General features: G+C 44.9%; 1 protein-coding gene across 2 annotated transcripts in view; it reads left to right on the top strand.

Moving 5' to 3' along the window:
• Window positions 1-22,832, top strand: part of LOC127006071 (atrial natriuretic peptide-converting enzyme-like) — a 181,276-nt gene that overhangs the window by 39,847 nt on the left and 118,597 nt on the right. The window contains exon 1 of one of the 2 annotated variants that reach the window (XM_050875555.1): window positions 15,462-16,619. The exons of the other annotated variant lie outside the window; for it this stretch is intronic. Within the exon in view, the coding sequence (XP_050731512.1) occupies window positions 16,032-16,619 (588 nt within the window). The 5' untranslated portion in view covers window positions 15,462-16,031. Of the gene's footprint in view, window positions 1-15,461; window positions 16,620-22,832 lie in introns of those variants that run through there. 2 annotated transcript variants of the gene reach the window in all.

Here is a 22,832-nt window from a genome sequence, read left to right as displayed (position 1 = left end):
TCCAGCTTCATGTTTCTCCAGAGTCCTCCCTGAAAAAGAGAGATCGTTATCACTACCACCACCACAGGGAACAACAACAACAACTACTACTACTACTACTACTACTACTACTGCTACTACTTCTACTATTACTTTTACTACTATTACTTCTCTTTTTTCAACAAGGAGGCAGCTGAAAGGCAAAAAACAAAAAAATAAACGCTGCTCTTGCAAAAAAAAAATATATATATATATATATATATATATATATATATATATATATATATATATATATATATATATATATATATATATATATATATATATATATATATATATATATATATATATATATATATATATATATATATATATATATATATATATTAGATATATATATATATATATAGAGAGAGAGTCAATTCAAAGACTCAATTCCGAGTGGAGAGGTGTCTTAATACTCTCCGCTGGAAAGAGTTCAAGTCGTAGGCAGGAGGAAATAGAGACGAAGAAAGGCTGATCCAGACTACTACTACTACTACTACTACTACTACTACTGCTACCATGCTGCTTCTACCACTCTTCCTCTTTCACTTACCGCCTCTCTTTCCCTTCTTTGTTCCTCTCCTAACTCACTCATTCTCCTCGCTCCTTCCCCCTTGATATCTCCTTTCCTCCCTCCATTCCTTCCTCCCTTCCTCCCTCCCTTCCTCCCTCCCTCACTTCCTTCCTCCCTCCCTTCCTTCAGCAGTTCGGTCAAAACAAGACTCTCGAAACACACTTGATATTTTTTTAATGATTTTTGTCTGAATTTCTATTACCGATTCGTCAGGGTGAGAGAGAGAGAATTTCTTACTATGCCATCTCTCTCTCTCTCTCTCTCTCTCTCTCTCTCTCTCTCTCTCTCTCTCTCTCTCTCTCTCTCTCTCTCTCTCTCTCTCTCTCTCTCTCTCTCTCTCTCTCTCTCTCTCTCTCTCTCTCTCTCTCTCTCTCTCTCTCTCTCTCTCTCTCTCTCTCTCTCCATTATTATATTATTTATTAATACTATTATTATAAATGTAATTATCGCTATCATGATTAGTTTATTATAATTAGTAATAGTAGTAGTAGTAGTAGAAATAATATCAGTATCAGCAGTAGTAGTAATGGTAGTGGTAGTAGTAGTAGTTATTATTATTATTATTGTTCTTGTTATTGTTATTTTGGCGTTATTTTGGCTACTATAAAAATAAAAAGGGCGTAACTTGTGTGTTATAGTAGGATATCAATGTATTATTATTATTATTATTATTATTATCACCACGAATTAGGCATACAATTGTCAATGGAAAAAACTGAGACGGTAAACACTGACGGACGACATTCCTATAAGGTGGCGTGATCTATCTGTCGTGGGTTTTTTCCATTGACAATTGTATGCCTAATTCGTGGTGATATTAATAATAATACATTGATATCCTACTATAACACGTGATGGAAGAGAGATGTCGCCTTGTCTGTCGGTTCATCTGTCTCGCCTGTCTATCTGTCTGCCCATCGCGTGGCTGAACCTGCGGCCGAGGACTGAAAGCTCGAACAAAAGTGAACGTGATATTGAGCTTGTCACTTCTCGCTGCAAAAACAAAACAAAAATGATGTAGCAAAAATTAGACGAAACTAAATTGAATTCTATAAAAAAAAAAAGTCTTGAACCTTTACTGAGATACATGACTGTGTGTGTGTTATTTTTATTGTGTGTGTGTGTGTGTGTGTGTGTGTGTGTGTGTGTGTGTGTGTGTGTGTGTGTGTGTGTGTGTGTCCATATCGAGATTTCATTCCTCGGCCTTGCGTGCATTGACATATCATGACTCACACTTGTATATCTTTGAGTGCAACACGTACTGCTCAAGTCGAGAAGTTACGTTGTTTCTTTTTTCTTACTATCACACACAAAATAAAATAGCAATAAATAATACAGAAATAAGTGTCAAAAGCCAGCTCAGTCTAATGTCTCCACATCCCGTCAGTTTTTCTCCAGTAAGGCACATCGCCCAAACAGTGATTAGCGGACTTTTTTGTCGTCATTTTTTTTTCCCTTGAACTGTTTCCTTTGCTCAAAAAAAAAAAAAAACACGTGTATCCCATCGACCGCTCCACAGGTATTATGAGCGGCGTCCAACAGGTGAGGGCCCGACGCAGGTAACCGTCTGTCCGTCTGCCTCAGGTGGGCTGCCGACGTGACAGCTGGGGAAAGAGGACAGGTAACGATGCGTTGATTGGTCTTTGTTTTGTTTTGCTTAACTTTAAGTGATCGTTTAGTGTTTTTTTGTTGTTGTTGTTTTTGTTTTCAATTTTTTCATCTTTACTTAATATTTTTTACTCTCCTTACTTTTTATATTTCAGTCTCATTTCACTTTATTTCTTCCACAATCTTAATATCATATCATTTGTCTGTTTTGCTTTGCTTTACTTTCAATGATCGTGTATTGTTTTATTGTTTTTTTTTTAATCATTTCATCTCTACTGAATTTACTTTACTTTTTTTTATCTCGGTTTTATTCCACTTCAGTTCTTCCACCATCTTTAACTTCCTCTTCGGTTTTTCTCCTATACCTCTTTTTTCCTCCTCCAACTCCTCCTCCTCCTCCTCCTCCCCCCTTCTCTCACTTTCTCTCTGCGTCCTCCTCTTCACCTCTGCCTCCTCTCGCTCTCCCTTTCACATTCCCCTTCCCACTCTTCCGCTCCTCAGTGATTAACTTGCGGACTTCTGACTAAATGGCTCAAAGATAAACAGAGAGGTTGATTTATTGACTTACTGATCGGGGAAGGTGAACGACCTGGCCCCAACCCGAGGCCTCTCGCTCCCTCCTGAAACCACACAATACACAATTTTCCCCCATCTCCTCCTCCTCCTCCTCCGCCTCCGCATCCGCCTCCGCCTCCTCCGCCGAGTTTCTAGCGCAAACCCTTGGACCTGATACCATTAATGAAAGGAATATATATTGGTGAAAAAGAGTTGCTAATGTCCGATATAAGTGTTCAAGTACCTCAACAAGTTTATTATCAGCAAGCACTCCAAGTTTGAACTCCAGACTAGACCGATAACTGAAATAACTGTCGATTCATGGAAGGCGATGCAACAGTGACAGTGGCTGGAAAAATTTAATCGAGTTATACGTCACTGGAACAAACATCCTGCAGAAGTTGATAGTGTCGGAATACTCTCTATCATAGCCTCCCTCGTCACCGCGTAACGACAAAAGGGAAATCAACCTTCTACTTATCCGTGTACATGTGCTTTGTTGATTTCTTCTGCAAGTCATAGAATTTCATGGAGAATCAGATAAATTTCAAAATCAGGCAGCCTCGTTTCAAGCCAACAAATTTCTGTAGCCTGATTGCCATGCTTCCGTGTTTCCTCTGCTTCCTCCCTCCCCTCCTCAGCGTTTGTTTAATCCGTAGTCTTAGATCTTCATAAAGAATAAATTAGACGTCAAAAGTAAGCAGCCTCGTTTTTAAGCCAACAAATTTCTGTAGCCTGATTGCCATGCTTCCGTGTTTCCTCTGCTTCCTCCCTCCCCTCCTCAGCGTTTGTTTAATCCGTAGTCTTAGATCTTCATAAAGCTTCCTCCCTCCCCTCCTCAGCGTTTATTTAATCCGTAGTCTTAGATCTTCATAAAGAATAAATTAGACCTCAAAAGTAGGCAGCCTCGTTTTTAAGCCATAAATTTCTGTAGCCTGCTTTCCATGCTTCCGTGTTACCTCTACTTCCCCATTCCCCTCCTCTTTCCCCTCTCATAGTAGCAGTACCAAGCGTTTGTTTAATCCGGCCGCTCAGTCAGTATTTACCAAGTCGCCCGCAGCCCCCATCACCCCGCCGGCCGCGCTTGCCTATCTTTACGGCGCATGTGAGGGCGCCGCCGCCGAGGGTACAGAAGAGTGAGGGTGGCAAAGCAAAGCGGCAAATAAAGGAAGAAAATCCGTCACACCCTTGAAACTCAGCTATTCTGTGTTGGTCTGAAACTTCTTCACACACGGCATTTGTCTTGAAAATAACCCCTTTTAGTATGTTCGTAGGTTTATGTGGTAACCTGGACTGACATAAACGCTAGAATAGAATGACCCACACATACCAAACACTCCACTCATTTATTGTTTTGTTAATTCATACACTATCTTAACTATAACTATAAGACTTAACACTTAATGCCTCTCCAGTGTCCTCCATTCCTCCTTCCTTCCCTCCATCCCTTTCTCCTATCTCCTACCTTTTCATTATTTCCTTTCAAAGTACTCTCCCTTCCCCCTATTCTTTCGTCCTCCCTTGCCACCTTTACCCCATTTCCCCAGCCTTTCTTTCCACTTAACATCCATCTTTCTCTACTTTCCCCCGTCTTTTACCGTCTATTCGCCTTTCAATTTCTGTTTTCACATTCCTCTTCCTGTCTTTACTGCGTTCATTGTCTATTTCCCATTGTATCTCATTATTTTGTATCTTTTCTTCACGCTCCTTCCCTTCTTTACCCTTAGTTCACACCAACCTAATTTTCTTCTCCATTTCCCTTCCACTTTCCTTCTTTTTTTATGTGTTCTCTGTAATCTCATTTCTACCTCATTCTCACTCCTTCTCTCTCTCTCTCTCTCTCTCTCTCTCTCTCTCTCTCTCTCTCTCTCTCTCTCTCTCTCTCTCTCTCTCTCTCTCTCTCTCTCTCTCTCTCTCTCTCTCTCTCTCTCTCTCTCTCTCTCTCTCTCTCTCTCTCTCTCTCTCTCTCTCTCTGTGTGTGTGTGTGTGTGTGTGTGTGTGTGTGTGTGTGTGTGTGTGTGTGTGTCTGCTACTCCTTCCTGTGCTTCCTCCCATCATACTACCCACAGACATCCTTCCCTTTCTTATTTCAACTTCTCATTTCTGTGTACTTCCCTAACCGTTTCTTTCTTTCTTCCTTTCAATGGTATTTTTCCTTTTCCACCTCTATTTCTCATCTCAGCCTCATCCTTGCTCTCATAATTCCACCTTCCGTCTTTGATATCTACTCACACGTTCCCTTCCTTCCTTCTTTCCTTCATCTCTTCCATTTTCACTCCCAGCCATTCTTCGTTCTCCATTTTACTCCCCTGCTCGGTGGTCGCCGCTAAGGACTCGGTGCGGAGGTCTGGTTCTGTAGATTCCACTCGGTATGAATATATTAACCGAGGAATTTGCATTTTGCTGTCTGTATTAATGCTGCGATGTACTTGGTCGGTGCTGGCGTGTGTGTGTGTGTGTGTGTGTGTGTGTTCATTCAGATGGTGTTTTTTTATATATATTTCTTAAAGTGTATTTTTTTAGACCTGCGATTGCACGGTCACGCATGCGCTGTTTGTACAATGGACTTCATTCGTTCCGGGTTAGTGTGCGGTTTTGTGTGTGTGTGTGTGTGTGTGTGTGTGTGTGTGTGTGTGTGTGTGTGTGTGTGTAGGAGATTAGTTCCTCGGCAAACATAATATCACTTGTTATGTTTATTTCACTCTAAAACTACACAGGAAGTCATGGATATTAATGAAGTATATTTTTTCATAATACACTCTCTCTCTCTCTCTCTCTCTCTCTCTCTCTCTCTCTCTCTCTCTCTCTCTCTCTCTCTCTCTCTCTCTCTCTCTCTCTCTCTCTCTCTCTCTCTCTCTCTCTCTCTCTCTCTCTCTCTCTCTCTCTCTCTCTCTCTCTCTCCACTCCACTCCACTCCCTTCCTCCATTCACAACTATGTCACTCTTTTCACGACTGGTTGGTTCTTATAGGTTCTCGTAATGTTGTTTCTGGCATGTTTGCTTCCTCATATTATCAGGCCAGTGATCGTACACTCGCAGCTTTCCCCGGCGCATTTTACTTTTCCCTGTTTTCTTAAGTGATATTCCGAGTTGTCTTAAGTGATAATCTGATTGGCACCTCACACTTTTTACGGTCACTTTCTTGGGCGCGGCGGAGTGACTTTCTTAGTTTACGGAGTGCGCCGATGATGGGAGGAGCAAACGTGAGGTGGATTGGCTGTTCGCTGGGGAAAGTATCTCGGTCACCCCCTCCCCCCTTGCAGCACCCCTTAGCACAACCCCCTCCCCCCCAGGCAACAACACCACCACATCTGTTGTTCTCATGGTGGCCAGCGAGCAGTGGGTGGCGTAGCGGCGGAGCGGTGAGTCGAGGTGCTAACGGTGAAGGACTCGAACCTTGTGAACGCCAGCACACACAAGCACCGGCGTCCGCAGTATACCTCCCGGCGCTGTGTCTTCATTTTTGCGGTGCCTGTGTGTGAGTGTGTGAGTGTGAGTGTATCCGACGACGCGGGCCGCACAGAAGACAACAGTTGAATGGACTCAGACACATTCGAACATAAGTGAAGAAAGGTGGCCATGGAAGAGATAGAGGAAGACAAAACTGTGATGTTGTGTAGAAAGTAGCAGAAGAAGCAGAGGGCACAAGACAAAGGCACAAGCGGATACCATGCAGTGGAGCTAAAAGGTGGCCATGTTAGAGGAAGAGCTAGAGAAAACTGTGCTGTGTTGTGCGGTGCTAAATTCCCTGCTCTTTGCGTGGAGTGTCCGACATCAACAGCAACAGTAATAGCCCTCCTTGACGACCCCGGAGTGAGTGCCAGTCGTCAGTGTGCCTCGGTGTGCGCTGGCTTGCAGATAACGATACCGTGAGCCGCTTCGCTGGCGCCGCTATTGGGCAAGTTAGGAACATTCTGCCGCGTGTAGCCCAGTGCCGTCGCCTCCCCCAAACACACAATTCTCGGCACTCCAATATATTCAGGAGGGAAAAAAATGTACCGCTGTGGCATATTGAACAACTCCAGTTAATTGATACGCCCAGTTATTCATTTCCACGGTCATATTTTGTGGCGCTGACGGGTGTTGCGTTGCCCTGGCCTGATTCCTGCCTCCCACCGTGACCAGCAGTAGTGATTCAGAGTCAGATTTTATTTACAGAAAAGGCTGGGGAGGTACGAAGTCGGGGAGTGGGAGGGTGAGATGCAGATACGGGAATGCAGATAATAAAAGAATAAAAATAAAGATGCCTGCTTGGCGGTTCGAGTTGCTCTTTGCCGCAGAACTGAAGATAATCATTTCTAAGCGACTTTTGCTTGTTCCCGCCCCGCCGAGCTCTATTGGGCTGACACATAGATGCCCTCCAACCTGTCGCTCAAGTCTTCCTTCACTGTCTATTTGTTAGTTTGTGTGTGTACGTTATGTGTGTGTGTGTGTGTGTGTGTGTGTGTGTGTGTGTTTGGGGGTTGTATGTTAGCACTGATATGTGTAGGCGTTTTTTTCCCTCGAGATAGTGACTTATACCTAAAGCACACACACACACACACACACACACACACACACACACACACACACACACACACACACACTACCAACACAACCCCTCCTCACACCAACCCCACCATCACCACCACCACTACCACTGTCACCACTACCATTCCCCCACGCCCGGCCCATTACCGCCACCACCACAGCCTGTCACCACCGCATTTGCCTACCTGAGCGGCCCCTCCAGCCTGCCGCGCCGTGTCAGTGGGCTGTAGTTTCCCAGAGATTAAATTTCTCGTGTATCCGAAAGCACTAAACGTCCCATCCATTGAGGGCAGCGAGGGAGGGACGGGGCAGGGCAGGGAAGGGGAGGACGGAGGCGCTGCTGGGGAGGGCAACGACGTGCTACTGACGGGGAGGGATGGAGGGGTGAAGGGGAGGTGAGGAGAGAGAGTTGTGGTAGGGGAGAAGGGATGAGATGGAGGGGTGAAGGGGAAGTGAGCGGAGAATTGTGGGAGGGGAGGAGGGGTGAAGTTATGAAAGGGAAAATAGTAGGGGTGTTGAGGGGAAGATGGGAAGGGTAAGGACGGTGGGGAGAAAGTTGTGGAAGGGACGGAGGGAGTAATGAAGGGGAGGAGGGGTGAAGTTATGGAGGCGAGAATAGTTGAGATTAGTGGAGGATGGGAAGGGGTGAGAGGCGAAGGACATTTGTGAAAGGGTTAATTAAGGGGGAGTAGGAGATGGGAGGGGTATAGTGAGGGGGAATGGATATGGTAGCAAAGAGTGGGTTTGGAGTATGGAGTGAACAGGAGAGAAAGAGTACTTGCAAAGGGTGTGAATAGAGGCTTGAAAGGAAGAAGAGAGAAGAAGGGAGAATCGTAACAGCAAAGAGAAGAGGTAGTGAAACAGTGAAGAAAATGGTGATGGGGTGAAGGTCAAGGTGGGATGGTGATGGAGGTGGTGATCAAAACCGAGAGATAGGAAAAGGATGAACCCCCCCTCCCCCCCTCCCAAAATAAAAGAGGGTATATGATGGCCGATGAGAGAAGGGTCAGATACAGATAGACAGATAATTATGGGCGGAAAAGATAGAGAGGAAATGGAGGAGGAGGAGGAAGAGGAGGATTGAAGTTGTGAACAGGGGAAAGAGTTGTACGTGGCACCAAATTATACAACAAATATTCAAGGGTTCTGTGAGATTAAGTTATTCCTAAAAAAAAAGGGAAAAAAAAAGAAGAAAGAAAATCCCGGACCACGTTTGATAGGATTACTTTCTCTACTACTACTACTACTACTACTACTACTACTACTACTACTGCTACTACTACTACTACTACTGCCAGAGAGGAACCGCCAAAAAGGAAAAAAAGAGTATTTATTCCCTGCCTCCTATCGATGGTTGGGCTTTAAGGACAAAAAGGATGATAATTGGGACACATCTGGACGAACCACTCCCCCCATCGTTACCCTTCCCCTCTTTTAACGCCCCCCTCGTCCTCTTGACTCTCGGTTACCCCTCCATCTCTCTCTCTTTCTCGTTCCCCCCCCCCCTCTCTCCCCCCCCGTGTCATCTTATAGAGGTAGGAAGCTCTTAGGTATATCAGTGTGCAAGACCCGCGATTTGATGTCGGCGATCTCTTGATTTACCCCGGAGTATATTTTTCTTGTTTATTTTCTTGTATATTTCCTTCAGCTTTTTTTGCTTTCTTCCGTGTCCTGCTCCTTTTCTTTCTCCTGGCCTTTCTTCCTTCCATGTTTTATTTCTTCTTAAGCTGAAAATTTAACTTCCACGCATCTCATATTATTTACCTTTGCTTCCTTCTGTCATTTTCCTTTTTTTTTCCCGTGCCTGATCTCCTTCCTGTTCCCTGGCTCTTTTTCCCTTCAATGTTTTCTATCTTTTTATGCATGAAATTTAACCCTCACGCACCTCTTTTTTTTCTGTGCTTCCATATTTTACCCTATCTGTCTGGTCCCCTTCCCGTCCCCTGTCCCTTCTTCACTCAATCTTTTCTTTCTTATACTTGAAATTTATCTCCCACGCACCTATTTTTTTTCCCCCTCTGCTCCCTTACCTCACCTTAACTTTAATGATTGTCCTCTTTCTTCAAGTCTTCAGGAGTGTGGAGCTCTTTTTTTATCTTATGTTAAAGAGGATTCCACATATCCATGGCCCCTCTTACTCCTGTTCTGAAATCTTCCATGTGATCCTTCGATGTTAACCTGTTCAGCATCGAATCAGCATTTTTATCCTCAACTTCTTTTTTTCATCAGCCGTTCCTTCGTTCCCTTTCCTTTCTACCACTTTTCCATCAGCCGTTCCTTCTTTGCCTTTTCCTTTCTCTCTCTCTCTCTCTCTCTCTCTCTCTCTCTCTCTCTCTCTCTCTCTCTCTCTCTCTCTCTCTCTCTCTCTCTCTCTCTCTCTCTCTCTCTCTCTCTCTCTCTCTCTCTCTCTCTCTCTCTCTCTCTCTCTCTCTCTCTCTCTCTCTCTCTCTCTCTCTCTCTCTCTCTTAACCCTACTACACTTTTCTATCAGCCGTTCCTTCCTTACCTTTTCCTTCTCTCTCTTTCCTCCTCGTCAGCCGCCAGCCAGCCCGCCCCACGAGGAAGTGCAATTAAGAGCCGTTAGGGGCGTGCTGGGCCATTAAACAGAAACATGATGGTCGACACACAGGAAGCCGTGCCCGTGCTGGAGGTGACTGGCCCGTGTGTTTACCCAGGTGTATTACGCTCATTGCTCCCACGCCGCCTTCATGCACGCCCGCCGCCACTCCCTACGCTGGTGCTTGGTTGCTCTCTCCTTCCCTATTCTGCTTGCCTTCTCTCCTTCCTAATCCTCCCTCTTTTCTCCGTGCTTGGTTACCTTCCTCCTCCGTCCTGTTCTTTCCCTTCCCTTCCACCTTCCTCCCTACTTTGGTTCTTGGTTACTCTCCTCCCTGATTGTTTACTCTCCTTCCTGCTTGCCTTCTTTTCCTTCTCCTTCTCTTCCTTCTCTTCTTCTTTTTTTTCCGTGCATGGGTACCTTCCTCCACAGTCCAGCTCTTTTCCTTCCTTTTCCTCCTTCCTCTCGCCTCTGTTCCTTCACTTCCCCCTTACTCGCTGTTTTGCTCTTCCTATTCCCCGCGTCTCCTTAATTAATGCTATTTCCGGTATGGTGGCATGTGTTTATCTGGCTTCTTTTATTCTTTTTGCTGTGTCTGTTTTTTATCTTTCTCTGTACATTAGTATCTATCTATCTATCTATCTATATCTCATACCCTTCCCTTTTCTTTATGAACCGAGTAAACGTAATGAAACACAAATAAACGAGAGGAAAAGTCGGAAGGTGAAGATCAGTCATGTAAAGTCTGTGACAGTGATGGTCAAAACATCGGCAGTCACCAGCGTTTATCAGTGAAAGAGATGAGAGAATGAAGGTTCTGGTTAACTCCTGCATTAGAAAGAGGGACAGCAGAGTGATGGGTGGTGAGGATGAAAATAGCGATAAAGGATGCACAGTAAGGGGGAAAAGTACCAAAGGGATGTAAAAGAGAGTATATAAATTATATGAAGATGAGCATTATATAACTTCACCTTTTTGACTTATATGCTGACTGACTGACTTATTCTCTTCTATCTAACCTCCCTTCTTCCTTCTGTCTTTCCTACGTGTTCTCTTAGCGGCCTCCTCCTCCTCCTCCTCCTCCTCCTCCCTGTAATATATTGTGAGCTGTAAGGCGACAACAACAGCAGCGGTGCATTCCTGGTCGACCACGCTCATATATTTTTTTTCTTTTTTCATTATTTTTTCCTTTCTTTGCGTAATGGAAGGTGATCTTTTGTATTTATTTGCTTATTCTTTTGTTTGGTTGTTCTCTCATTGTTGTTGTTGTTGTTATTTTCACTTCTCTGTCAATCTATCTATATGTTTGTCTCTATCTCTGTTTCTTCCTACTAACAGACACACTTTTCTCCCATCCTGCTTTCTCTTCCTTTCCCTTCCCTTCCCTTCCCTTCCTCGCCTTTTCCTCGCAACACCACACAGATCTTCCTCTCTCCCTCCCTCCCTTTCCCTCCTTCTCGCAATCCTTCTTTACCTCTCCCTCCCTCCCTCTCTCCCTCCCTTCCCCCCGCAATAATGCCGAGTAGAGTCTTGCCAAAGTTACCCTGACAACAGTAATATATCTTCGCCGTCACACAAAAGTCTCACGTTCCGTTAAGTTTTCTGTCCACACTTTGTCGCGTCACCCCCTCGCGCGGCGCCCAAGGTCTTCTGCGGCGGATGGTGATGCAATAAATTTTAGCTGCATCACTCACCTCTGCCTCCGTGTCACTCACTCCCCGGCAGGATTGCAGACTCGGTGTACGATTATAAAAAGAGTGAGAGAAGAAATGATCGACCTTACGAAACTGCCTCGTGTCATTCTTCAGCAGGGTTGTAAACTATATGAATGACTATTTGAAGAGAGAGAAAGGAAATAAAGGTCAGACTTACAAAACCGCTGCCTCTTCGTCGTTCCCCAGCAAGATTCGTAGATTTTATGAATGACAATATGAAGAGAAAGGGAAAAAAAGGTCAGACTTACAAAACCGCTGCCTCTTCGTCGTTCCCCAGCAAGATTCGTAGATTTTATGAATGATTATGAAGAGAGAGAAAGGAAAAAAATGTCAGACTTACAAAACTGATACCTCTTCGTCGTTCCCCAGCAAGATTCGTAGATTTTATGAATGATTATGAAGAGAGAGAAAAATATTATTGGACTTACGAAACTACTGCCGTCTCCGTGTCATTCATTCCCCGCCGAAATTGTAAGATTAAGGAAGTTTTTAAAAGCTGAGAAATATCAAATATTCATCACCTCTGCCTCCGTGTCACTCCCCAGTAACATTGTAGATATTTTATGGACTATTATGAAAAAAGATAAAATAATGATCGAACTTATAAAACTGTTGCTGCCTCCGTGTCCCAGCAAGATTGTAGATTTTATAGACAGTTTTGAAGAGAGAAAGAGAAAGAGGGTATCAGGACACCTCTCCTCCCGAAATTGACCTCTCTTTTTGGCCACTCCTTTGACCTCTATTCAGGAGCAGTAAGTAGCGGGCTTTTTTATATTTTTCTTTACGCCCTAGAACTGTCTCCTTAGCTGTAAAAAAAATAGAGAGAACTTACAAAACGCCTTCCTCCGTATCACTTCCCAGCAAGAATGTGGTGAACTTGGTGGACGATTGTAAAAAGAGAGAAAATGATCGGAATTAGGAAACTGCTGCGCCCGTGTCACTCTCCCCCAGAATTGTAATTAAAAGTAAAGTTGGGAGCACACGCTATAACCTCGCGTGGCCTCGGTGCTCATCTCCGTAAATGCAAAAATGAGAATAATTAGACCTTACCTACATCTCCTCTGGCTCCGTGTCATTCCCTTTGAAAGCTTTAACAACGAATAGAAAAGAAAAACAAAAATTACGCTTACATCAGTTTACCCCCTTGTCATGTGGTCTGAAACTAATATTCTTTTTCGAATTATTGAGAAAAGTAGAAAAGTCACTGATCAGTATTGTCACCTCGTCATTGGGAGGGTTGAATAGGTAGGGAAATTAAGGGATAGGGAGAGGAGGGGAAAAGAGGAAGGCTAGAAGGGACGAATGGAATGGTTTAAGGATCTATTTTTTCGAATGCCTGTGTAAAGAGAAAAAAAGATCATGCCTATAATTTATCACTTTCGCCTCCTCGTCATTCATTTCCCGCCGGCATTAAGCGTTTCAAGAGCAATTATTAGACGAAAAAAACAAAACCTCGCACATTTATGAACCTGCAGCATAGTATTTTCTTCTGAAGTGATAGTCGCTTTGTTGATTATCATAGAGTACGCGTTCCTGTAGTTTTTTTACTGTTATTTTACTCATTATTCTTTCTCAACTGCGGTCTGCAAAAATGCGTAATATGCATCAATAGCGGCCTTGTAGTCTTTGTGTGTTTTTTCCCTGCTTTTCTTTTCACTCTCGCCGCCCTTTGTGAGCCAACAGTGACGAAGCTTTGCAATTGTTCAGCGTGCGGGAAAATTGTTCCTGTGTGGAGAAAATGGACAAGGGTTGAACACTGTATACCTCCACCACCACCACCACCACAACAACTAGAACAGCCTCCACTACCACCACCAATACTTATGCTACATATTCCCTTGAGCGCCACTAGCACGACTACTACTACTATTACAACTTAACAACAGCAATACAAAGTTACTACTACTACTACTACTACTACTACTAGCACTGCTCTTCTTCCTACTACTACCACTACCACCACCACAACCCAACCACAACCAACAGCAGCGTAACATAATTATTAGGCGGTGTAGCTCTCCTCGTCTTGGTCGTTTACGTGGTGACTTAACTCTGCAACAAAATACCTCCTCGTAAAGTAAAAAAAAAAAAAAAAAAAAAAAACATTAGGAACCACATCATGCTTCCCAACCGTGTGTGTGTGTGTGTGTGTGTGTGTGTGTGTGTGTGTGTGTGTGTAGCTTTCCCGCATTCTCCGCCTGTACTTTATTGCTAGGTGATGGAACTTAACTTAGAGAGCAGTTGTGGGAAGGCGCCAAGACCCATTTCTCATGTAGGTCACCCAAACACACACACACACACACACACACACACACACACAAACATACATTACCTCCAGTCTTCTTCTGTACACCTATTTAACAGTTACTAATCTTTCCTCCATTCGTCCCTTCTAGCCTTCCTCTTTTCCCCTCCTCTCCCTACCTATTCAACCCTCCCTTTTTTCCCTATCTCTTTCTATCCCTACTTATTCATCCCTCCATTCCCTCCAGCCCTTCCTCTGTCTCCTCCTTTCCCTCTCCCGTCCTTCCCCTATACCTATTCATCCCTCCATCCCATCCAGCTCTCCCTCTTTCCCCTCCTTTTCCTCTCCCTTCCTTCCCCTACACCTATTCATCCCTCCATCCCTCCAGCCCTTCCTCTTTCCCCTCCTTTTCCTCTCCCTTCCTTCCCCTACCTATTCATCCCACCAACCCATCCAGCTCTCCCTCTTTCCCCTCCTTTTCCTCTCCCTTCCTTCCCCTATTCCTATTCATCCCTCCATCCCTCCAACCCTTCCTCTTTCCCCTCCTCTCCCTATCCCTTCCTTCCCCTACCTATTCATCCCACCAACCCATCCAGACCTCCCTCTTTCCCCTCCTCTCCCCCTCCCTTCCTTCCCCTAGCTGTTCATCCGCTCATCCATCCCTCCCACACTCCATTACGCCACCATCACTACCACCACCATCACTAAATCATAGACTTCCTACCTATATACACAGTGCAAACGAGATTTTAATGAGCCTGAAATTTTCCACCTTGAAAGTACAAAAGAAAAAAGGAGTTTATGACGGAGGAGGAGGAGGAGGAGGAGGAGGAAAGGGAGAGGGAAGATGAAAGAGTAGGTTTATGCTGTTGTTGACTGTGGGAGAAACCTTAATTAAAGAAAGTATTTGTGTTTACCCGTGGGCACTGGAGCGAAGGGGGCGGTAGCGAGAGGCGGCTTATAATGACTGTCAGGAATATAAATAGCACAAGAGAGAGAGAGAGAGAGAGAGAGGGGGGGGGGAGAGAGAGAGAGAGAGACCTGAATATTAATGCTCAGTCTGTTCTGTTGGCTGAAAGTTCGTCTGATAAGGGAGAGGAAGATCCGTATCGGCCCGGCGGCAAATACTGCGGGCGTGGCGGCGCGGAAACACGAGCGAGAAAGTCACTCCACATAGCCATTCATCGGTCATGGTTTGCCGGCTTTGTGTGTGTGTGTGTGTGTGTGTGTGTGTGTGTGTGTGTAGGGTGCAACAGAGAAAGATATAAATAGATAAGTACAGACAGTTACACATACAAACTGACAGACAGGGAGACAGATAAACAGACATACAGAAACACTGGGGTAAATATTAACTACAAAAATAATAAACCGTTTACATTATTCCTAAAACATTTTCATCACCTTCCTCGTGGAGCTTTTTTTCCACTAGCGTTGGGAAGGGATGAAACACACCGCTGCAACAGAGGACCCTCAGCAATGTCAGGGCCGCGGGAGGTCAAAGGGAATGAGGGGAAGGGCGGCGAGAGGTCCCTACTGACGAGAGCGCGAAAACAATAGGCCAGCCAGGATTAAAGTGGCGGAACGATGGGCCGCCGAGTTTACAGGACAGCAGCAGGAAAGGGTGCAGGGCTGGGCGGCTGACGGCTCTCTCGATGTGGCTCTCAACGCTTAGCGGGCGGGCCTACGTGATAATTGCCGGAACGGTGAATAATGGGGCGGGAAAATTGATAATCGCGGCATGTCCGTGCGGCGGCGGGCACCCGTACGGGACATAATGTGATAATTGATGAGGAATTGCAATTAACTTTGGTTTAATGTGACTCGAGTTGTTGTAATTAGCAATAATGACTTAGTTCCCCTAATTAATTTCCCGGGACAGTCCATTGATTAAGGCAGTGCAGCACAAAGCCAGCGCTCCGCGGCTTATTTGCACAGGACTGCGGAAAGCCGGTGACGCACGAGCCCCAGCCGGCCCCGCCAGGTCCGCCCCGTCCCGCCCCGCACGGTAGCGGTGGCCGTCGCTGCGTCTGACAGGTTTATTTCCAACAACAGAGAAAACATATTGAAACTTTGTGAACGGATTTATTGATCACGCTACTGCAGTGTTGCCAAAGAGCCTGACAGAGGAGTGCCTTGAAGGAGGTCATCCCTGCTCCCAGCGGGGCCGCAGCGTGATAAGGACTGCCCCCTTGAGGACGTTACAATACACCTGAAGTGAGAATGCCAAGCGGGGCCATGGAGGAAGGTTCCAACGGCAAGACCCATTTGGAGCGGTACTCGAGTGGATCCTCCTACAGTGGCAGCCGCCGCCACAAGCCAGACCGGCCGCCCAAGTATGAAAAGATTCTACACGAACACGGGGGTCAGCCTGCCGCGGCCCGCTACGAGAAAAAGCAACTGGTAAACGATGTCGTTGATAAGATTTATGACCGCGCTCAGTACGAAGTGGAGCAGCTCCCCGCAGAGAGAGTAGCGGAGGACAAGTTCCCGGAGGAGAGGGCGTCGGTGGGGCCGGGCAGCCGCTATGACCGCCTTGGCCGCGCCTCTCTCAGCAAGAGTATCACAGACGGCGCGTACCGGGACTCCCAGAGGGACAAATACGAGAGGCTGGACAAAAGCAAGGAGGCGAAGAAACCCGACGTCGGCGGCGGCGGCGGCAATGACAAAAGCAATAACACTAAGCCGCCCAAGACGTCCCACAGCAAGAGCCACAAGCCCTCGGCGGGGGAGTTGGCGCTGCTGCACGGCGTGTGTCGCTGCGCCGCCATGGGAGGCCGCCCCCATCTACACCGCAGCCTGGACGACAAGGTTAGTGCGTGATGTTGTGATGATACACACACACACACACACACACACACACACACACACACACACACACACATTTCACCGCTACACCCCACCACCATTACACATCCTTGCTTCGGCCTCTCACTTCGCACCCTCAAAAGAATACTGCAGCCGTGTTCCTCACCAGCTGCCTCCCCTCCGGCGTGCTCCATGTCAGCGGCAGCGGGAGGGGCGGCGCTGAGGGGAAGGGGGGCAGGGGACGCGCCAGAACCAAGGTCGGGAAGAGAGGGGGAATATGGAGACTGAGGAGGGCCGCGTGTTAGCCAGCCTTGTCGCCGGCGGGCTGTGGCAGGTGTCAAGAAGGGGTGAGGGTGGTGTAACATGCGTACTGCTCCTCCTCCTCCTCCTCCTCTTCATCGCACGCCGTGACCTCCTCCTCCTCCTCCTCCTCTGCTTAGTTTTATTGCATAGGTGTTTGCCATTCGTGTCTCTTAAGTATTTGGTTAACAGTTTGTATTTCTTTTCTCTCTCTCTCTCTCTCTCTCTCTCTCTCTCTCTCTCTCTCTCTCTCTCTCTCTCTCTCTCTCTCTCTCTCTCTCTCTCTCACACACACACACACACACACACACACACACGCCATAATTAAATCCCAGGTTCTGTCAAGGCTCACGCGGCGGGCGGGAGTTTTTTGCGCTATTAGAGGCCAGCCACGCGGTAAAGAAGTCGCCGGTAAGAGTTTGCGAAATTCCTCCTCCTGCCTCGACCAAATTTTCCCGAGCACTGGGCGTGACGAAAACGAAAGTGGAAGGGGAGACTCAAGAAGCTGACAACAATAGCGGGTGTTAAGTGCCGTTACGTGGGCTTAGCAGCGTTGTTATTACGTCGTGGGGTTCAGGAAGTGCATGCAGGAAGGAGCAGGGAAATAAGGAGAGAAAGAGAAAGAGTGGAAGAGGGAGGAGGGGGGGGAAGGGAAGAATAAGAGATGTGCATGGCGTAGGGAAAGGAAGGAAGACGGGGATGTTAAGAAGGAGAAAGGGAAGAGAAAAAGAAAGAAGTAATGAAATAAAGAGAGAAAAGAATTAAAGAAAGAGAGGAAGAGGGAAAAGGAGGGGAGTAAAGAAAGTATAAGAGAGGTGCATGGCGTAGGGAAAGGAAGGAAGACGAGGAAGTTAGGAAGGAGGAAGGGAAGAAAAAAAGAAAGTTGGGGAAGGAAGAATTTTGAAAAGGAAAAACTAGCAAAGATGATGGAGATCGGAGGAAGCGGAGGAATCGATGAAAAGCTGGAAATAAAAGACAAAGGAAAGGCGTGGAACGTAAAGAGAAGGGAGACACAGAAAAGAGGGGATGTAGGGAGACGTGGAATAGGGAAAAGGAGAGGAAGAAATACATAAAAAGAGAGGAGGTGGTGGAGGGAAAAATATGAGAAGTGAATGAAACAGGAAATGGAAGACGAGGAAGTTAGGAAGGAAGGAGGAAGGAAAGAGGAAAAGAAAGTAAGGGAAGGAAGAAGAATGAAAAAAGGAACTATTGCAAAGATGGTGGAGAGAGGAGGAAGCGTAGGAACCGATGAAAAGCTGGAAAATAAAAAGACAAAATAAACAGAGGAACGTAAAAGAAGGGGAAATAGAAAAAATAAAGAGGAAAGTAAAGAGACGTTGAGTATATAGGCAAGATATTGGAAAGTTTGAGACGGAAGAGGAAAGAAAAAAGGAAAACCATAAAGGAAGCGTGATAGAAAGCAATTCAGGAAGGGATGGAAAAAGGAAAGAGATGGAAGAGATCAATCGCGGGAGAATAGTAAAGACTGCACGAAGGAAAATAAAAATAGAAGCGAAAAAAAAGAAATACCGATGGAAAGAAGAAGAGTAGGGAATGAATAAAGGAATAGAGGAAAGAACCGGAGGAGAGTGGGAAAAGATTGCTTGAGGGGGATAGAACGAGAAGAGCTTTTATATTGAAAGATAGAAAGGAATGCTGGGAGGGAGGAAGGACAAAAAAAATGCATAGCTAGTGAAAAGAGAGAAAGAATTTGGGAAAGATGTGATAGAGGAAAAATGGACAGAAAAAGAGGGAAGGAGGCAAAAAAGAATAACAGGGGAGAAGAAAATGACGTGGAATAGGAAGGATGAAAATAGGAATGGAAAGAAAGATACGTCTGTGAGGAAGAGGAGAAGAAGAAACGGGATAACGGAAGAGAATGAAGGGAGAGAAAGAATCGAAGGATGATGTTAAGAAATCCATAAAGAAGAAAGGTCTAGTGAGGAAAGAAAAAAAATGACATAAATGATAGGATAGAGAATATTGATAAGATTAGGAAAAAGGATTAAATGAGAAAAGGGAAAGAGGATAGTATAATGAAAGGAGATACGAAGAAATACAGAGAGGAGAGAACATATAAGAAAGAAAGGAATGAGAAAGGTAAAAAAAGATAGTGTGAAAAGAGAAAGAAAATTCGCGGCTTAATGACAAGGGCGCCGCAAAATCAAAAGAGTCCGCCGTCCATTACTTGAGATGTCACTGGGAATTCATATCGAGGAAAGGAAAGTTAGAATGAAAGGATGAAGACTGTTGATATGAATAGGAAAAGTAAGATATGAAAGAGAAAAAGAGGACAAATAATAAAATAGAAAGAGACAGGAGAGTAGATAAGATGGCAAAAAATAAGAAAAAGTAGAAAAAAATAGTGAGAAAGGAAGAAAATTGATAAAATGGTATTGGGGTAAAAACGAGAAACTAAGTCATAAGAAAAAAAATAACTAACGTATTATCAAGTAAAATAAAAGTGAGATGTAAATAAGGAATAAGATAAATGCTACTTGATAAAGCGAATTCCGAAGAAGTCATGACAGAAAAAATAAACGATATCAAGAAAGAAAAGCTGAAAGGAAGGTACGAAAGAAAAAAATGAAAATTAGAAAAAAATGGAAAGGAGGAATAGTGAAAGAAAAGAAAAAGAACAAGGTAGAAATATTAGTAAAAGGAAAGGGGAAAAAAATCAATCCAGTGAGGGAGAAAACGAGAGAAAAATGGGAAGGAGGAATAGAGAAAGAAAAGAAAAAGAACAAGGTAGAAATATTAGTAAAAGGAAAGGGGGGAAAAAATCAATCCAGTGAGGGAGAAAATGAGAGAAAAATGGAATGATATGGAAAATGGAAATGAGGAATCGAGGATGAAAAGAAAAAAAGAACACGATGAAAAGATTAAGTAAAAGAAGAGAAACACGTTCATTGAGGAGAAGGAAAGAGAAGAAAGGAATGCAGAGATGAAAACGAATAGCAGAAAGAGGAAAATAATGAAGAGCTTGCGGAAAATGGGACGGAATGGAAAGAGGAATAGAGGAATGCAGGAACGAAAGCCGACGGGTGAAAAATAAATCCAGACAAAAAAATGAAGATCTTGTGAAAAATAGAAAGTGAAAAGAGAAGAGGAAAACGGTAAAAAAAATTAATCGATTATTGGAAAAGATAATTAACTAGTCCGATAAGAAAAACAAATGCTAAAAAAGAAAGAGGGAGAGGGAGAATAGTTCGCAAAAAGAGAAAATGGCTAAAGAGGAAAAAATAGTCACATCCATTATAGAAATTAACTAAAGAATCCCGAAAAATAAAAACGAATAATAGAAAAAAAAAGAGTCCGTGAAAAGAGAAGAGATGTCCGTGAAAAGAGAAAAAAAAAGAAGAGAAAATATGGCAAAGGAGAGAAAAGATAATAGGAGGAAAGTTCGTGAAAGGGGAAAAAAGAGAAAAAGAGAAAAGTTCGTGAAAAAAGAAAATATGGGAAAGGAGAGAAAAGAGAATGGGAGGAAAGTTCATGAAAGGAGAAAAAGATAAGAGATGTCCGTGAGAGGAGAAAAAGAGAAGAAAAGAAATGTCCGTGAAAGGAGAAAAAGAGAAGAAAAGAAATATCCGTGAAAGGAGAAAAAAGAAGAGCTGAAAAATCCGTGAAAGGAGAAATCATAGAAAAGAAAAAAAGGCCGTGAAAGGAGAAAAAGAAGAGGGGAAAAGTCCGTGAAAGAAGAAAATGGAAAAGAGAAAAAGATCGAGGTGGATATATTCAAAGCATATAGTCGGGAGGTGAAACGCGCCGGTCGGTCTTGCACTTAAAATAAAATCGCTTTTCACGCCCTTTGAGCATTCACCTCGGCCTTCTAGCGGCGGCCATTCACACCAACCATCACGTGACCCACCACACCCACCCACACCCACACCCTGAGGCGGCCGGAGTGGGCGGGGAGTGGAGTGCGTGCGTGAGGTGACTTCGAGGTTTTGGGTTCAGAGTGGTGACGAGTGCTTTCCGTGAGGTGGTGACGCAGCCCTGCATACGTAACACAACATAAGGTCTGGCATAACTCACCTCACGTCACATCCATTGCCCTTCACATTCCTCTAAAACCTCGAGTAGCATAGCATAACACGATTTTAAACTTGCACTTCCGTTCACATAACGCCGGCCACATTCTTCAACATTTCGGAGCTCACACTCTCACATTATTGATTAGCCTTTCGTAGAGGTTGTGAGTAATTCTATGGGTAGTTTTATGACCCTGATGGTATAGACTTTTCTGCCGCGGGTGACAACAAATCAGGCGAGAAGTCCCTCCCTCTCTATAGACGATTTCGGGGCTCACACACACACATTGTTGATAAGCCTTTCGTATATAGAGGTTGTGAATAATTCCATGGGTAGTTTTATGACCCTGATGGTATAGACTTTTCTGCCGCAGGTGACAACAAATCAGCCGAGAAGTCCCTCCCTCCCTATAGACGATTTTGGGGCTCACACACACACATTATTGATAAGCCTTTCGTAGAGATTGTGAGGTGGGTAGTTTTATGACCCTGATGGTATAGAATTTTTTGCCGCAGGTGACAACAAATCAGTCGAGAAGTCCCTCCCTCCCTATAGACGATGTAGGATGAGCATAGCCGTTTTGTTGCTGGTGATTGGTTACAGGTGCTCCGATGAGTGTTGGGATAAACGTGTTTGAGAGCGGACACCCAACAGAGCTTCCATATTTCACTAGTCTTTTTCATATCGTCACCCCCATAAAATAATCGTCTTAAGTCATTTTTCAGCGGTTTCCAGGTTTTTGTCTACATCAATTTTCCAACATGTGACGCCCATATTTGTATAGTTGCCTTCGTCATTCAAGGCTCGAGTGTTCTAGAATCGGCCTTTTCATTTCTGCCTAAACCTTAAGCCAAATGAGATAATGACAGTTCTTTTCCAATTTCCTGAAAAGTATAAAATAATGTCTTAGGCGGTTTGTTTACGAAGGTGACGATATTTGGTGTCACTTAAGGTGGAATAGAATATAGTTTGACGATGCTTCTGTACGGCGAACGTAAAAAAGTACCAGTGAGAACGCGATTAATTTCCTTCTAGGCCTTTGGAAGTATTTTTTTTTTTTTTGTGAGCCGAAAGTGTCTGAGAAATAGAATGCCAACCTTATAAGCTCACGTCACGTCACATCCACATCCCTCCGTGTCCCTTCTATATCCCCTACCCCGCATTTTTTTTTTTACAGCAAAGGGCACAAAAAAAGGAAACAACAATAAAAAAGTCCGTTACTCGCTGCTCCTGTAAGAATCCGAGGAGGTGGCCGAAAGAGCAGTCAGTTCCCTTCTCCTTTGCTTTCCTTCCCTGTCCCTTCCTCTCCCCTTTCCCCTATCACCATCCCCTTCTCTTCCTTACCCCTGCCGGCCCTTTACACCATTATCCTCTCATCCTCCCATTCTTTCCCATCCCTCCAGTTACCCTTCCTTAGCCTCTCCCATCCCATCATCCCTTTCTCCCTGGCTTCCCTTCCCTGGCCTTTCCGAATCCCGCCCCCCATCTCTATTCCCTCCTTCCTTCCCCATTCTCATTCTTTCCCATCTCTCCAGTTGCCCTTCCTTAACCTCTCCCATCCCATCATCCCTTTCTCCCTGGATTCCCTTCCCTGGCCTTTTCGAATCACCCCCCACCCCCCCATCTCTACTCCTCCCTTCCTTCCCTATTCCCATTCTTCCGTAGCCCTTCTCTCACCCCTCCCATGCACCACCCCCTTCCGCTTCCTACCACCCTATCACTACTCTAACCCCCCCCCTCCCCCCCTTCCTCCTTCAGGCACCCCCCCCCCCTTAAAGTCAGCAGCCCCGGCCACGGCAGAGCAAACGAGTCATTATTCCATGGAGGCAATTTTCTGCCGCCGGTGTAGCCCGTCGGGAACACGCCCGGCGAAACGCTAATTTT

Source organism: Eriocheir sinensis, chromosome 3, assembly GCF_024679095.1.
Source record: "Eriocheir sinensis breed Jianghai 21 chromosome 3, ASM2467909v1, whole genome shotgun sequence".
Classification (NCBI taxonomy): Eukaryota; Metazoa; Arthropoda; class Malacostraca; order Decapoda; family Varunidae; genus Eriocheir; species Eriocheir sinensis.
Note: the sequence above shows the minus strand (reverse complement) of the source record. Positions and strands in the feature narration are given on the sequence as shown.